We start from the raw sequence: 15665 nt of genomic DNA on the forward strand, positions 1-15665 counted from the left end.
GGGCTAGAGGAGGCCACGCGTCTAGCCCACTCTCCCGCTCCTGGCCAAGCTCTTTGCTTCGCTCGGAAACAAATCCTGCTACCCCACTTAGTGCCATACATGTCGGTGTGATTCTCTTCACACCCGGAAATCACCTTTGTTCAAAGCTCTGCTCTCCTAAGCTGCGCTGACTTCTGCAAGAGCGTTCTCCGCAGACAAGCTTGAGCACCTCCTTCCCAGCTCCAGACAGACTGCGATCCAAGGGCCGCTCTTTTAAACAGAGGCTCCTTTCATGCTGAAACTCTAAATAATAGACCCATCGGTGCTGCCCCTCCTCTCCCTAGTCACCTCCGAGCTGCATGAAACGCCGCATGCTCGGAAACCTGGGTGTGAGCCTCAGCCTGGGCTGGAAGCACATTTGGGAGCCTCCTTGTCATCCTCTGTCTGGAGGGCCCTCCAGTGGCCAAAAGAATAAAACGGAAACAAAGACCACCAGAGGGAGGGTTACAGCAAAGGCAGAGGAGGGGCTCCCGCCTGCCTGGTCGCCCAGAGAGGTGTGTCTCCCCTGGAGAAAGCCGACTCAGTCCCTGCTCCCAGGGAGGTCCCGTCTGCATTACAGAAGGGGCACTTTTCACGTGCAGAAAGGAGGCAGGTCTGAACCTCCATTAAATGCAACTCCCTCTCGTTCCTTTAAGGTGCTTTTGAATTTGGAGGACAAAAAAGAGGCACCCGGTGGTTACTAGAAGGCATCTGTGCTTGGGCCATGGAACTGGACCTTGTAACTCCCTGTGCCCAGCTGGACCCACTGTACCCACCCAGGGCTTCGGTCTCTGGAAGCCTCCTGGGTATCCTGACCCTGAGGTCCAGAGGCCCCGCCGTGAGATCTGAGGGTTGGGCGCAAGTTGAGGGTCTGCTGAGCTCAGAGCTGCTGCCGCTGCCTCGAGAGAAGCCGAGAGAAGCCCGGGTGGGGGGCTCCCTCCCCCTGCTTCCCTCTGGTTGTGGAGGAGATGGCTTGCTGGTCGCCTCCTGGAGGCCTAGAGGTGTCCCTTCCAGGCATCAACATGCTGCCACACAGCTGGGCCCCGTTCCCCTAATGCAATTGGTCCCAGGCCTCCTCACTTGTGGTAGATTGCGGAAATCCTGCGTTACCGGAAGATCTCACTCTTGCGGACTTTCCCTCCTGCTTGCTTTCTCTCTCTCTCTCTCTCTCTCTCTCTCTCTCTTTCTCTCTCTTTCTCTTTCTGTCTCTGTCTCCATTCTACGTAGAAACCACAGCAAACGTTGCAGCCCCCCCTTCCTGGAGCTCCCCGACCCGCCTGCCCCCTCGAGCTCCAGCAGCCTTTCCTGGTTGTGGGCCCGCCGCCGCCGCCGCCGCCGCCGCCGCGTGTGGATGTTGTCTTCCTGTGTGAGTCTGACCCCTGGCTCCCAAGGAGACAGTTTTCTGGTGGAGGTGGTGGTTGTTCCTCTTTCCCAGCAGCCTTTTGTCCTGTCAGTCTCCATTAGACAGACAGAGGCACCACAGCACTGCTCCGCCGTTCAGAGTCCCCCTAGGCGCTAGGCTTAGTGTCCCCAAGTGTGGCTCTGGGGGCTGCAACCTGGGTCCGAGCCATAGCGAGGTGTGCACTCTGCCGGGTAAGCTAAGGACCGGTTTTGTGGGTGTTGTTCCTGTCGCATCTCCAGCACCCAGAGTGCCCAGAACGTGGCAGCCCCTCAGTAAGCGTCCCCTGGAGGAGAGCCGCAGCTGCCTCCTCAGCAGGCATGAGCGTCAGCCTCGGTCGGTCGTCCACATTCAGAGAGCCGGTCCCCAGCCCCCCGGCCCCAAGGCTTTTGGCCCCAGTCACGCACGCTGGGGGTGGGGGTGTCCAGAACCTCGCTCCCGCTGTGTCTGCTCTCTTGCAGGGATGCTGCTGGCTGCCTGGCGCCCGGGAGATCCCCAGCAACCTGAGGACATTTCCGGACAAAATCGTCACAGGACAAGGTAAAACCGGGTCGTGAAGTGTGTCTGGTTCAAAGGAACTGCTCCCCGGGAGCTCAGCCAGGGCTGCAGGGACCGTCCTCTGAGCCCCGGCTCCCTTCCCAAGGAAACAAACATGCGGGGCGGACAGGGTGCACCCAGGGTGCACAGAAGTGACATGCCAAGGACCCGGATTCAAGTCCCTGGTCCCCACCTCCAAGGGGGAAGTTTCATGAGCAGTGAAGCAGGTCTGCAAGTGTCTCTCTGCTTCTCTCCCTCTCTCCCTGCCTTCCCCCTCTCAATTTCTCTCTGTCCCGCCAAAAGAAAAGGGGGGATACCCACCAGGAGCTGTGGATTCGCCATGTAGGCATCAAGCCCCAGCAACAACCCTAGTGCCAAAACATACATCTACATATCACCCCTCTCTCTCTCTCAAACCACGGCTGTGCGGGTTAGCGATTTGTGCTGTGAGCCTCATACCAGCAGCCGTTCTTCAGGAACTGGGGAGCTGAGCCCTTCAGTCAGTAGACATGAGACCGACCGAGAACTCTGACTGGGCATCAGTGTTCTCCCTCTCCCACCCCGCCCAGGGCTGTATTCTGCCTCAGTGTGAGGAGCAAACTCCTCTGAGCTCCAAAAGGCTTTTAAGGAGGACGGAGCCCTGAGGGAGCATTTCAGTCAGGGCGCCGCTCAGAACGCTGGCGACCTCTTGAAATTGTCCTGCACTCTGCTCTGGTCGACGTGCTGTCAAGTGTTGTGCCCATGTGTAACAGCCGCTTGGCAGTGGGATTAAATCAGTACTGCCCCCCCATGCTGCCCACTCCCATGTTGGGGAGCCGCTGTTTGCTGGGTCTGAGAGAGGAGGCGTGGGGAGTAGCCCCACCCGGGTGGGGGGTGGGGGCTGAGTGAACAGGGAGGGTCACCTGCTCCTGTCCGCTTCAGAGCCACGTCCAGCAGGAGTGACCACCAGGGGAAGTGTGAGGAGCAGCGTCTGGTGACCACGCTGCACCAAGCAGCTGAGGAGACGACGAACCGTGAGTTCTTTTTCCTTTGCCTCTGGGCTTATCACTGGGGCTCGGTGCCTGCACTACGAGTCCACTGCTCCTGGAAGCCATTTTTCCATCCTGTTGTTGTTATTGTTGTCATTATTATGTAGTCATTGTTGGACAGGACAGAGAAGTGGAGAGAGGAGGGAATGACGGTGAGGGGGAGAGAAAGACACCTGCAGACCTGCTTCACTGCCCGTGAAGCGACCCCCCTGCAGGTGGGGAGCCGGGGACTCGAACCAGGATCCCTGTGCAGGCCCTTGCGCTTTGCGCCACGTGCGCTTACCCCGCGTGTGTGTCCTAAGCACAGGAAGGGTCTCAGGCATGTTGCTGCAGTCCTTACGTAAGCTGCTCGTCACCTCGTCACTGGTTGAGAACAGAGGCAGGTCTTACAATGGTAGCTGGTACTAAGAGTCTCTCCTAAAATTGTCTACACTGAAACACCATCAGAGGATGGGGATGGGGTTCTGCAAAAGCCTTAGATGCCGGCGGCTTTTTACTCCCAGGTTCAATCTCCCACACTGCCACAAGCCAAAGCAGAGCAGTGCTCTGGTTAGAAATGAAACGGGTGTCACATAACTAATGAGACCTGAGAGGCAGCCGGGGAGCCCCTCTCAACCCCAGGACAGGGTTCCTGCCGCGCACGGGCGCGCACACCCTCTGGACGGTCCGCACCACCCAGGCCTCCGCAGACCCTGAGCTGACAGGCTCTGCATCTACTGGAGACCGAGAGAACTTGTAGCTACGAGCTGTGGTTCAACTGACTGAGGCTTGGCAGGCCAACGAACAACCAAAGGGCAGTTTTTTTTCATAAAAGGCTCATTTACATTTCAATCTGAGCTTTCTTCCCCTTCCTCAAAGTTTGCTGATGCCAAATTTTAAATATGAAATGCCACTGTTTTCATACAAATACTCCCAAACGTTATCAGTTGTCATTAAATAGGGTTGCGACATTACAATAATGACATTAGCATTTTTAAAAGCGCAACATCATTGTTCTGTGAATTGGCGCGGGCTTGATTTACCCTCCACACAATCTTAAAAAAAAAAAAAAGAAAGAAGAAAGAAAATCTAATGGGGCCCTGGCTTCAAAGCCAGCGTGTGCTGGGTGGAGAGAATGGTGGGCAGCTGTCTGCTGCAGGGACCTCGAGCTCTGGAGCTCGTCTGGCCACCCCCTGCGAGGACACCTGCCTCTGGCCTGGCCTGCCTGCACAGGAGCCCTCCCTCCCTCCCCTGCTCAACATGGCCTCCCCACTCCTCAGTCAGCACAGAGGCATCTGAGACCAGCTCACCAAGAGCAAGATTATTCCAGGCCTTGATGTCCTCTCATCTAGGAAACAAACGGCCTTTTAAAAGACAGACTGAACTGAGATGGGAGACTCCACTCTTTATTGTGCCATCTCTTTTTTTTTTTAATTTTAAGATTTTATTTATTAATGAGAAAGGTAGGAGAGAGAAAGAACCAGACATCACTGGCACATGTGCTGCCAGGGATCGAACTCGGGACCTCATGCTTGAGAGTGCAGAGCTTTATCACTGCGCCACCTCCCGGCCCACTATGGCACCATCTTTATTGCGCCCAGAGGAACAACTCAAGACACGTGCAGAGAGGGGATCTGCTGGGTGTTTTCCTGACCCAGTTAAATTTTTATTCAGTGAAAAAAGTTGACAATGAGACAAAAGTTATCTTGAAAGTTGTGCAACAGTAAACTCTTCAGCACACATCCGTGGTTTGGAAACCTGTTCAAGGCAGCTGAAATCATAAATACCTAATTTCACTTCTGAGAGAAACAAGGAGACAGTGTTTCGCCTTAAACAAGAGCGGAACAGGCCCTGGTTTTGCTGCAGACAGTTGTGATTTTTGACTGTAAGTTTCTAGCAGTTCGTATCAAGAGTCTCTACGTGAGAAGCGACACGGGGTATCTGGGAATGCCCGACCTGCCCATTTCAGTGGCTCCGCGTGAAAGGCTCGATGCTTTACTTCATGTCAGTTACTGACTGCTGAGGAAGAATCGGGGGGCAGACTCCTCCTCGTCCCCCTCAACCCGTGTTGTGCGGTGCCCCTTCCAGAACATGCTTATTGGCCGATACCCAAAAGGACAAACCTGCATATCTCAGCCCTGCACAGAGTAGTCGGTATAGTGGTGATACACTGGCATTTATCTCACACACACAAAGAGTAGCAGTATAGACGTGATACACTGGCATTTATCACACACACACACACACACACACACACACACACAGAGAATAGTCTGTATAGACGTGATACACTGGCCATTTATCATACACACATACAGAGTAGCAGTATAGACGTGATACACTGGCATTTATCACACACACAGAGTAGTGGTATAGACGTGATACACTGGAGTTTATCACACACACACACACAGTAGCGGTATAGACGTGATACACTGGCATTTATCACACACACACACAGTAGCGGTATAGACGTGATACAATGGCATTTATCTCACACAATGGCATTTATCTCACACACACACACACACACACACAGAATAGTCTGTATAGACGTGATATACTGGCCATTTATCACACACACACACACACACACAGTAGTCTGTATAGATGTGATACACTGGCATTTATCACACACATGCGCACATACACACACACACACAAACAGTAGCAGTATAGACGTGATACACTGGCATTTATCACACACACACACACACACACACACACACACACAAATAGTCTGTATAGACGTGATACACTGGCATTTATCACACACATGCGCGTACACACACCCCTGAAAGGCAGCACTCACTCTAGTCAAGAAACACAACATCATCTGGATGTCAGGATACAATCCCAAGGCAGGTGAGGGGTCCACAGAGGCGCATCACTCACTCCTAAATCAGTGTGGAGGGGGTGCAGTCTGCCTTGGTCCCTGCTCCAGGGGGCCTCCAGATCCTCTAAGGCAGGCCAAGAGGCATCTTGGACAGTGGCCAACCCAGCCTGAGAGGAAGGGTCTCTGCCCTTCAGGACGTGCTGGGGATGCGGCCTCACTGGATGGAGGGCAGGATTCTCCAGGGGACAGCAGGAGATGCACCTACAGGGACTCACTGGGGACCCTATGATGGCCACTGCTCAAGCCCATTGCTCAGACTGGAGTTTGACTTTATCTGCTGGGCCGCACAGAACGGACGGGCAGGAGAGAGCATTTCCCAGTGAAACCACCAGAGGGCGCACCGCAGGGCCCACACTTCCCCAAGTCTGAAGTTCCAGAACAGTCAGCAGCCGTCTGGACACAGGTCTGCACAGCCATGGCTTGTCCCCCCGGAATCTCTGTCCGAACAATCCACTCTGTCCTTTGATCCAGTAGGACCCACGTTTCTCAAGGATCAAGAGACTCTCAAATACACCAAGGGGTGAGCAAAGTTAGTGTCCAGAGAGAGCCTGATGGAGAGCGGGCGCTTCCCTGATTCAGTAGTGATCTGTTACAGTCCCTGAGGAGACGGGGTCTGGACAGTGCCATGGTCCCCGAGAGCCCAGCCCACCCCCGTCGTGTGAGCAGCTGAGGCAGCAGCTCCAGGGAGGCAGCAAAGCCCTTCTGTCACCATCAGGGGCTCCCAGCGGTCACGGGGACAGAGGTGGCCGGCCAGCTTCTGTCCCCATCCTGTGGGCGCTCCGGCGCAGGACTCTGACCCCAAGCGGCGAAGAGGGAGCCACATTCCTAGAAAGACACTTGACACGTGGCTGCAGGTGGCTGGCTTTGTCCTGAAGAACGTTATTCCTCGTGTACAGAAAACACTTTGGCCCGAGGAGGCGCTACCTGGCTCAGCATCCAGAGGCCCCGAGAGCCACGGCCGGCGCTGTGTCTGCTGGAGGCTGGGCTCTTCCACGTCCCCCCTCACACGTGCCACCCGAAGGTTGGCGGGAAGTGGCAAGAAGGAAATGGGCTCTCCGGGCTCTCAGTGGAGCGACTTGCCTCCCGCTACAGTGCTGGTCTCTCAGAGGCTTAAAGAGCTTATTGAAAAAAAAGCGAAGACATTCCAGGCGTGAGAGAAGGACAGAGACACAGAGATAGGAAGATGTGCAGGAGTGAAGTTCTTCATTGCTACAACTTGCTAAAATAAAAGGGAAGTCTGCCCATAGGAGATCAAATGTGTACGATTTAAAACCTCCTCACCCCCAAAGATGAGATAGATTTTTAAACTAAAAAAAAAAAAGTGTAATTGGTTTTCCGGTCACAAAGTAGAAGGAAACTGGTCTGTCTCAGGAATGACACTTTCGGTTAAACAAAGCACAGGCTAGTGTGGGGGCACAGCTCCTCCCGCCTGGCTGGGGTCTGCACAGCCCACGGCTCCCTCTGGGGGGCTCGCACCCCAGGCGCCAGGATGTGGGCGTCAGGGGCCTGGAATACAGGGCTGCAGAGAAGACCCCCACACCCCGGCAGAGTTTGCCGGAGGCTCTGGGGCCTCTGCGCAGGAGGAGCTCTCCTTGCAGAGGGCAGCCGGCAGGGCGAGGGACCCAGGAGAACAGAGCAGAGAAGGCACCGCCCAGTTCAGAAGCGACTGCAAAGCCCAGCCCTGGACTTTTCTTTCTTTAAGGACAAGAAGTGGCCACCTTCACGCAAGAGTTTTACATTCAGGACTCGTCCGTGGTGAGTCGCAAGGAAGAAATCCAAAGTGGAAAGACAGGCACCACCCTGGCCGGTGCCCCTCCATGGCATATCCGGAGCCGCCCACAGCCAGGGCACCAGCAGGCAGGAAGCAGAGTGTCACACAGAGGCGCCTGCAGTGGGGCTGGTGACCAGGGGAGAGGACAGCATGGCGGTGGCGCGGGCCCGGGCAGCAGCAGCCCCGTGGGACTGGACTGAAGCCACGAGCCAGTGCCGGGGGGCAGCACACAGTGGGGACACGAGGACAGTTTCTTGCATGGCCGCAGAACTCTTCTGGCTCTACCCCTTGGCCCGGTGGACAGGCAGACAGAGGGCTCATCGTGTGGGCCGTGTCAGAGGACCCCCAAGCCTTTCGCGAGTCCCGAGAAATTCCCAGAAGGTCCTGTCCTGCCACACACCCGAATGCTCATCGGCACCAGACCAGGCAGGCGTCACAGCTGAGCAGTGTCCAGAAGGGCTCCCCCACCCCCTTCTCTCTGGACACTTTTACTAAATACATTTCTGCGTCTCAGAAAAGTAAGAGAATAGCTGGTTTATTGACCCAAAGAATCTCACAGACATGAAGCTCGCCCGGCCAGCACAGCCCTGTGGACGGCAGGAATGTCAAGGCGAAAGCAGCTCGGTGGCTGAGATCAGGCCGGTCTGAAGCTCACAGTTGATCGCTACAAAGTTTACTCGTTCTCTTTCCAGGTTGTTTTTGTTGTTCTGTTTTATGTGTTTTTTTTTTGGCCCATATAAAAATAACATATTGCAACTCAAAGCGCATCTTTTAAAATAAACCATCAGCTATCTTTATCAAATAAAATATTTACACCATTTGGTTTCTAGTGAGGCCGGATCCTTCAGGCGATCACCATGGGGACGTCGTCTGAGAATCCAGTGATCATGGGAGCGTCTTCGTCGTCGTCCCCTAGAGGCAGAGCAGCCCGCAGTGAGTTCCCACGGCTTGTGCCCGGCACCCACACCCCAGCCCACCCCCAGGAGACCCCCGCCCCGCCAGGGCTCCGGCCCCGGTGGCCCTGAGCGCAGCCCCGTCCCACATACCCAGGTCGTCCCCGGAGGAGAAGATGGCCGAGCCCAGCCTGGAGCTGTAGTGGCTGCTGGCGAAGGCGGAGAAGCTGCTCTGCAGCCGGCGGTGCTTGGTGTACAGGACGGCGAAGCCCGCGCCCAGGCTCAGCAGGACCAGGAACAGCACGGGCACCGCCACGGCGGCCACGTCTGGGGAGCGGGCGGCCGGGGAGGCCGAGGAGCCGCCGCCTGCCGGGAGACGCGGTGAGGACGTGGAGATCAGCCCCCAGCCCGACCCTCGGGCGCCCGCAGCTCCTGAAGGGGCCTCTGTGGGGACTCAGTACCGATGCCCCTGGTGCCCAGCACCCGCTCGCCTTCCCTGAGAGGGTGTGACCCAGACCCCCAGGTGACCGGCCTGCGGTCGCCTCCCCTCCTCGCACCAGTCACTCTGCTCCGCGAGGGAGCAACAGGCTCCTTCCCTGCAGCCCCGCCTCGGCCCGCTCCAGGCTCCTCTGACTTTAGTCACAGGGACCCTTTGCACGACCGACCGCTCTTCCCAGGTCGCAAGCCACTTGGCGTCCGTCCTGAGTCAGCTAAGAACCGGCTCGCACGGCCGAGCTGCAGAGCCACTAGGTGTGGGCCTGGCCGGCCTCCCCCCAGCTCAGGGCGACCCCCAGGCGGTGAGCGGGCAGGCGGCGGCTGTGTCTGGGTGGTGGGAGGCCTTCTGTGCAGACAGCCCAGGCTGGGGCTCAGGAGCGGCTGGCTCCCTGCGGCCTGGGGGAGGCCCGGGCCTAAACCCCCTGTCCCGGGATGGGACACGCCTGTGTCTGTGTCCTGGGGGGATGCGGGGGGCTGGCCTGTGCCCGTGTGCTCATGCAGACGGTGCGGCAGCCGGGGTGGGGTGGGGTGGGGTCGGTCTGGGTGGCAGAGATGGCCCGGCCACGGCAGGGTGGCAGGTGCAGTGAGAAGCCGAAACTCCTGTCTGCGTTCACACTCTTCTCCCATTACAGTCGTCCGCCATTTCCGAGCCAGAGAGAAGGTGACGCCGAGTCCTTGCTATGTCCCAGGTGGCCCTGGCTGATCGGTGAGACCCCGTGAGCGGCCCCCTCCCTGGGGGCGGACGCCTTCCTGGGGGCAGCTGCCGGCCAGGGCTCTCCCGGGGGTCCCTGCCGCGGGCGGGATGCGGGCTGAGCACAGGGCTGGCGGCAGCGCCAAGGAGACACCTGGCCTCGGAGGCCACAACGTCGGCCCCCACTGGGGGGAGGGCAGTGGGGAAACCAGGCAGGGCCGGCGCTCAGTTGCCCAGGAGGGAGTCAGCTGGAGGGGCCTGCAGGACACGCAGGAGGGAAGCGCCAGTGCGACCCCCTGTGCTCTGAGCCCTCGGGGGGCCAGCCGGGGGCACAGGCGGCCACAGGCCCAGGAGACAGGAGGTGAGGTGATGGGCATGTGTGTCCTCTGCAGGCTCGGCGGCAAGAGACCCCAAGGTGACCTCACAGGACCACGGGCACCGCCTCCAAGAAGACCACCGCAGACACACTGGACACCAGAGGGGGAGGGGGTGGGGACTTCTGGACTGCGGGACAGACGGCTGCACAGCTCACAGCGTGAACTCAGAGCCACAGACCGGCGCTGAACCATCGCGGACACATCTTGGGGACACACACGGGCAATGACTGCGGGTCGCTGGGAACCACAACATCCACACACACAAGAGGAGAACACGGGACACATTGGGGAGGGGAGGGGACACGGGACACGGGAGGGCTCAGGGCTTCATGCAGAGGACCAAGTGGACCAGCAAGGACAGCGCCCAGAAGACGGAACCAGCACAAGAATCAGAAGAGGGAGGAGAGAAGAATAACAGGGAGGGTGGGAGGGGATAGGTAGAGGGAGGGTGGGAGGGGATAGGTAGGGGGTGGGAGGGGATAGGTGGGGGGTGGGAGGGGATAGGTGGGGGGTGGGAGGGGATAGGTGGGGGGTGGGAGGGGATAGGTGGGGGGTGGGAGGGGATAGGTGGGGGGTGGGAGGGGATAGGTGGGGGGTGGGAGGAGATAGGTGGGGGGTGGGAGGGGATAGGTAGAGGGAGGGTGTGAGGCGATAGGTAGAGGGAGGGTGGGAGGGGATAGGTGGGGGGTGGGTGGGGATAGGTGGGGGGTGGGAGGGAATAGGTGGGGGGAGGGAGGGGATAGGTAGGGGGTGGGAGGGGATAGGTAGGGGTGGGAGGGGATAGGTAGGTGGGAGGGGATAGGTAGGAGGTGGGAGGGGATAGGTAGAGGGTGGGAGGGGATAGGTAGGAGGTGGGAGGGGATAGGTAGAGGGTGGGAGGGTGGGAGGGGATAGGTAAGGGTGGGAGGGGATAGGTAGGGGGTGGGAGGGGATAGGTAGGGGGTGGGAGGGGATAGGTAGGGGGTGGGAGGGGATAGGTAGGGGGTGGGAGGGGATAGGTAGGGAGTGGGAGGGGATAGGTAGGGGGTGGGAGGGGATAGGTAGGGGGTGGGAGGGGATAGGTAGTGGGTGTGAGGGGATAGATAGGGCGTGGGAGGGGATAGGTAGAGGGAGGGTGGGAGAGGATAGGTGGGGAGTGGGAGGGGATAGGTGGGGGGTGGGAGGGGATAGGTGGGGTGGTAGGGGATAGGTGGGAGGTGGGAGGGGATTGTGGGGGGTGGGAGGGGATAGGTGGGGGGTGGGAGGGGATAGTTGGGTGGGAGGGGATAGGTAGGGGGTGGGGGGTAGAGGGAGGTTGGGAGGGGATAGGTAGGGGTTAGGAGGGGATAGGTAGGCGGTGGGAGGGAATATGTAGGGGGTGGGGGGGTAGAGGGAGGGTGGGGGCTAGAGGGAGGGTGGGAGGGGATAGGTAGGGGTGGGAGGGGATAGGTTGGGGGTGGGAGGGGATAGGTGGGGGGGTAGAGGGAGGGTGGGCGGGGATAGGTAGGGGGTGAGGGGTAGAGGGAGTGTGGGAGGGGATAGGTAGCGGGTGGGGGGGATAGGTAGGGGGTGCGGGGGATAGATAGGGGATGGGGGGATAGGTAGGGGGTGGGAGGGGATAGGTAGGGGTGGGAGGGGTTAGAAGTGGGAGGGGATAGGTAGGGGGTGGGAGTGGATAGGTAGAGGGTGGGAGGGGATAGGTAGGGGGTGGGAGGGGATAGGTAGGAGTGGGAGGGGATAGGTAGGGGGTGGTAGGGGATAGGTAGGGGGTGGGAGGGGATAGGTGGGGGTGGGAGGGGATAGTTGGGTGGGAGGGGATAGGTAGGGGGTGGGGGGTAGAGGGAGGGTGGGGGGTAGAGGGAGGGTTTTAGGGGATAGGTAGGGGGTGGGAGGGGATAGGTAGGGAGTAGGGGGTAGAGGGGGGGGTTGGGGGGTAGAGGGTGGGTGGGAGGGGATAGGTAGGGGGTGGGAGGGGATAGGTAGGGGGTGGGGGTAGAGGGAGGGTGGGGGGTAGAGGGAGGGTGGGAGGGGATAGGTAGGGGGTGGGAGGGGATAGGTAGGGGTGGGAGGGGATAGGTAGGGGGTGGGAGGGGATAGGTAGGGGGTGGGAGGGGATAGGTAGGGAGTAGGGGGTAGAGGGGGGGTTGGGGGGTAGAGGGAGGGTGGGAGGGGATAGGTAGGGGGTGGGAGGGGATAGGTAGGGGTGGGAGGGGATAGGTAGGGGGAGGGTGGGAGGGGATAGGTAGGGAGTGGGAGGGGATAGGTAGGGGTGGGAGGGGATAGGTAGGGGTGGGAGGGGATAGGTAGGGAGTGGGAGGGGATAGGTACGGAGTGGGAGGGGATAGGTAGGGGTGGGAGGGGATAGGTAGGGGGTGGGAGGGGATAGGTAGGGGGTGGGAGGGGATAGGTAGGGGGTGGGAGGGGATAGGTAGGGGGTGGGAGGGGATAGGGAGGGTGGGGGCTAGAGGGAGGGTGGGAGGGGATAGGTAGGTGGTGGGAGGGGATAGGTAGGGGGTGGGGGTAGAGGGATGGTGGGGGCTGGAGGGAGGGAATAGGTAGGGGGTGGGAGGGGATAGGTAGGGGTGGGAGGGGATAGGTAGGGGGTGGGAGGGGATAGGTAGGGGTGGGAGGGGATAGGTAGGGGGTGGCAGCGGATAGGTAGGGGGTGGGAGGTGATAGGGGGTGGGAGGGGATAGGTAGGGATTGGGGGGTAGAGGGAGGTTGGGAGGGGATAGGTAGGGGGTGGGGGGTAGAGGGAGGGTGGGATGGGATAGGTAGTGGATGGGGGGTAGAGGGAGTGTGGGAGGGGATAGGTAGCGGGTGGGGGGGATAGGTAGGGGGTGGGAGGGGATAGGTAGGGGTGGGAGGGGATAGGTAAGGGTGGGAGGGGATAGTTAGGGGGTGGGGTGTAGAGTGGTGTGGGAGGGGATAGGTAGGGGGTGGGGGGTAGAGGGAGGGTAGGGGGTAGAGGGAGGGTGGGAGGGGATAGGCAGGGGGTGGGATGGGATAGGTAGGTGGTGGGAGGGGATAGTTAGGGGGTGGGGGTAGGGGGAGGGTGGGAGGGGATAGGTAGGGGGTGGGAGGCGAAAGGTGGGGGGTGGGAAGGGATAGGTGGGGGGTGGGAGGGGATAGTTAGGGGGTGGGGTGTAGAGGGAGGGTGGGAGGGGATAGGTAGGGGGTGGGAGGGGATAGGTAGGGGGTGGGGGGTAGAGGGAGGGTGGGAGGGGATAGGTAGGTGGTGGGAGTGGATAGGTAGGGGTGGGAGGGGATAGGTAGGGGTGGGAGGGGATAGGTAGGGGGTGGGAGGGGATAGGTAGGTGGTGGGAGGGGATAGGTAGGGGTGGGAGGGGATAGGTAGGGGGTGGGAGGGGATAGGTAGGGGGTGGGGGGTAGAGGGAGGGTTTGAGGGGATAGGTATGAGGTGGGAGGGGATAGGTAGGTGGTGGGTGGTAGAGGGAGGGTGGGAGGGTATAGGTAGGATGTGGGAGGGGATAGGTAGGGGGTGGGGGGTAGAGGGAGGGTGGGAGGGGATAGGTGTGGGGTGGGAGGGGATAGGTAGGGGATGGGAGGGGATAGGTAGGGGATAGGTAGGGGTGGGAGGGGATAGGTAGGGGGTGGTAGGGGATAGGTAGGGGGTGGGAGGGGATAGGTAGGGGGTGGGAGGGGATAGGTAGGGGGTGGGAGGGGATAGGTAGGGGGTGGGTGGGGATAGGTAGGGGGTGTGTGGTAGAGGGAGGGTGGGAGGGATAGGTAGGGGGTGGGAGGGGATAGTTATGGGGTGGGGGGGTAGAGGGAGGGTGGGAGGGGATAGCTAGGAGGTGGGAGGCGATAGGGGGTTGGGGTAGAGGGAGGGTGGGAGGGGATAGGTAGGATGTGGGGGGTAGAGGGAGGGTGGGAGGGGATGGGTGGGAGGGGATAGGTAGGGGGTGGGAGGGGATAGGTAGGGGGTGGGAGGGGATAGGTAGGGGTGGGAGGGGATAGGTAGGGGTGGGAGGGGATAGGTAGGGGGTGGGAGGGGATAGGTAGGGGGTGTGGGAGGGGATAGGTAGGGGGTGGGGGGTAGAGGGAGGGTGGGAGGGGATAGGGAGGGGATGGGAGGGGATATGTAGGGGGTGGGAGGGGATAAATAGTGGGTGGGAGGGGATAGGTAGGGGATGGTGGGTAGAGGGAGTGTGGGAGGGGATAGGTAGGGGGAGTGAGGGGCGATAGGTGGGGTGTGGGAGGGGATAGGTGTTGGGTGGGACGGGATAGGTGGGGTGGGAGGGGATAGGTGGGGGGTGGGAGGGGATAGTTGGGTGGGAGGGGATAGGTAGGGGTGGGAGGGGATAGTTGGGTGGGAGGGGATAGGTAGGGGGTGGGGGGTAGAGGGAGGGTGGGAGGGGATAGGTAGGTGGTGGGAGTGGATAGGTAGGTGGTGGGAGGGGATAGGTAGGGGTGGGAGGGGATAGGTAGGTGGTGGGAGGGGAAAAGAAGGGTGGGAGGTGATAGGTGGGGGTGGGAGGGGATAGGTAGGGGTGGGAGGGGATAGGTAGGGGTGGGAGGGGATAGGTAGGAGTGGGAGGGGATAGGTAGGGGTGGGAGGGGATAGATAGGTGGTGGGAGGGGATAGGTAGGTGGGTAGAGGGAGGGTGGGAGGGGATAGGTAGGGGGTGGGAGGGGATAGGTAGGTGGTGGGAGGGGATAGGTAGGAGGTGGGTGGGGATAGGTAGGGGGTGGGTGGGGATCGGTAGGGGGTGGGAGGTGATAGGGGGGTAGATGGAGGGTGGGAGGGGATAGGTAGGGGGTGGGAGGGATAGGGGTGGGAGGGGATAGGTAGGGGGTGGGAGGGATAGGGGTGGGAGGGGATAGGTAGGGGTGGGAGGGATAGGGGTGGGAGGGGATAGGTAGGGGGTGGGGGGTAGAGGGAGGTTGGGAGGGGATAGGTAGGGGTTAGGAGGGGATAGGTAGGCGGTGGGAGGGGATATGTAGGGGGTGTGGGGGTAGAGGGAGGGTGGGGGCTAGAGGGAGGGTGGGAGGGGATAGGTAGGGGTGGGAGGGGATAGGTTGGGGGTGGGAGGGGATAGGTGGGGGGGTAGAGGGAGGGTGGGCGGGGATAGGTAGGGGGTGAGGGGTAGAGGGAGTGTGGGAGGGGATAGGTAGCGGGTGGGGGGGATAGGTAGGGGGTGGGGGGGATAGATAGGGGGTGGGGGGATAGGTAGGGGGTGGGAGGGGATAGGTAGGGAGTGGGAGGGGATAGGTAGAGGGTGGGAGGGGATAGGTAGGGGGTGGGAGGGGATAGGTAGAAGGAGGGTGGGAGGGGATAGGTAGGGGGTGAGAGGCGATAGGTGGGGGGTGGGAGGGTATAGGTGGGGGTGGGAGGGGATAGTTGGGTGGGAGGGGATAGGTAGGGGGTGGGGGGTAGAGGGAGGGTGGGGGCTAGAGGGAGGGTGGGAGGGGATAGGTAGGGGGTGGGAGGGGATAGGTAGGGGGTGGGAGGGGATAGGTAGGGTTGGGAGGGGATAGGTAGTGAGTAGGGGGTAGAGGGGGGGTTGGGGGGTAGAGGGAGGGTGGGAGGGGATAGGTAGGGGGTGGGAGGGGATAGGTAGGGGGTGGGGGTAGAGGG

At 60.2% G+C, this 15665-nt stretch overlaps 1 protein-coding gene and 2 long non-coding RNA genes across 3 annotated transcripts in view; 2 read left to right on the forward strand and 1 right to left on the reverse strand.

Annotated features, from left to right (window-relative positions):
- The window catches only part of LOC132534984 (uncharacterized), a 288127-nt gene extending 286841 nt beyond the window's left edge, over positions 1-1286 (forward strand). Inside the window, exon 4 of the long non-coding RNA XR_009546747.1 lies at positions 1246-1286. This is a non-coding gene — a long non-coding RNA (uncharacterized LOC132534984). The remainder of the gene's footprint in view (positions 1-1245) is intronic.
- A 3640-nt stretch (positions 1287-4926) lies between these two features.
- Positions 4927-5802, forward strand: LOC132534983 (uncharacterized). The gene is made up of 3 exons (XR_009546746.1): positions 4927-5164; positions 5234-5331; positions 5701-5802. It is a non-coding gene; the product is annotated as an uncharacterized LOC132534983 (long non-coding RNA).
- A 2345-nt stretch (positions 5803-8147) lies between these two features.
- SORL1 (sortilin related receptor 1) overlaps positions 8148-15665 on the reverse strand; it is a 219383-nt gene continuing 211865 nt past the window's right edge. The window contains exons 48-49 of the mRNA XM_060179854.1: positions 8675-8887; positions 8148-8540 (exon numbers count right to left, since the gene is read on the reverse strand). Coding sequence (XP_060035837.1) covers positions 8473-8540; positions 8675-8887 — 281 coding nt within the window. The 3' untranslated portion in view covers positions 8148-8472. The remainder of the gene's footprint in view (positions 8541-8674; positions 8888-15665) is intronic.

This window comes from Erinaceus europaeus, chromosome 20, assembly GCF_950295315.1.
Source record: "Erinaceus europaeus chromosome 20, mEriEur2.1, whole genome shotgun sequence".
In the NCBI taxonomy this organism is placed as follows: Eukaryota; Metazoa; Chordata; class Mammalia; order Eulipotyphla; family Erinaceidae; genus Erinaceus; species Erinaceus europaeus.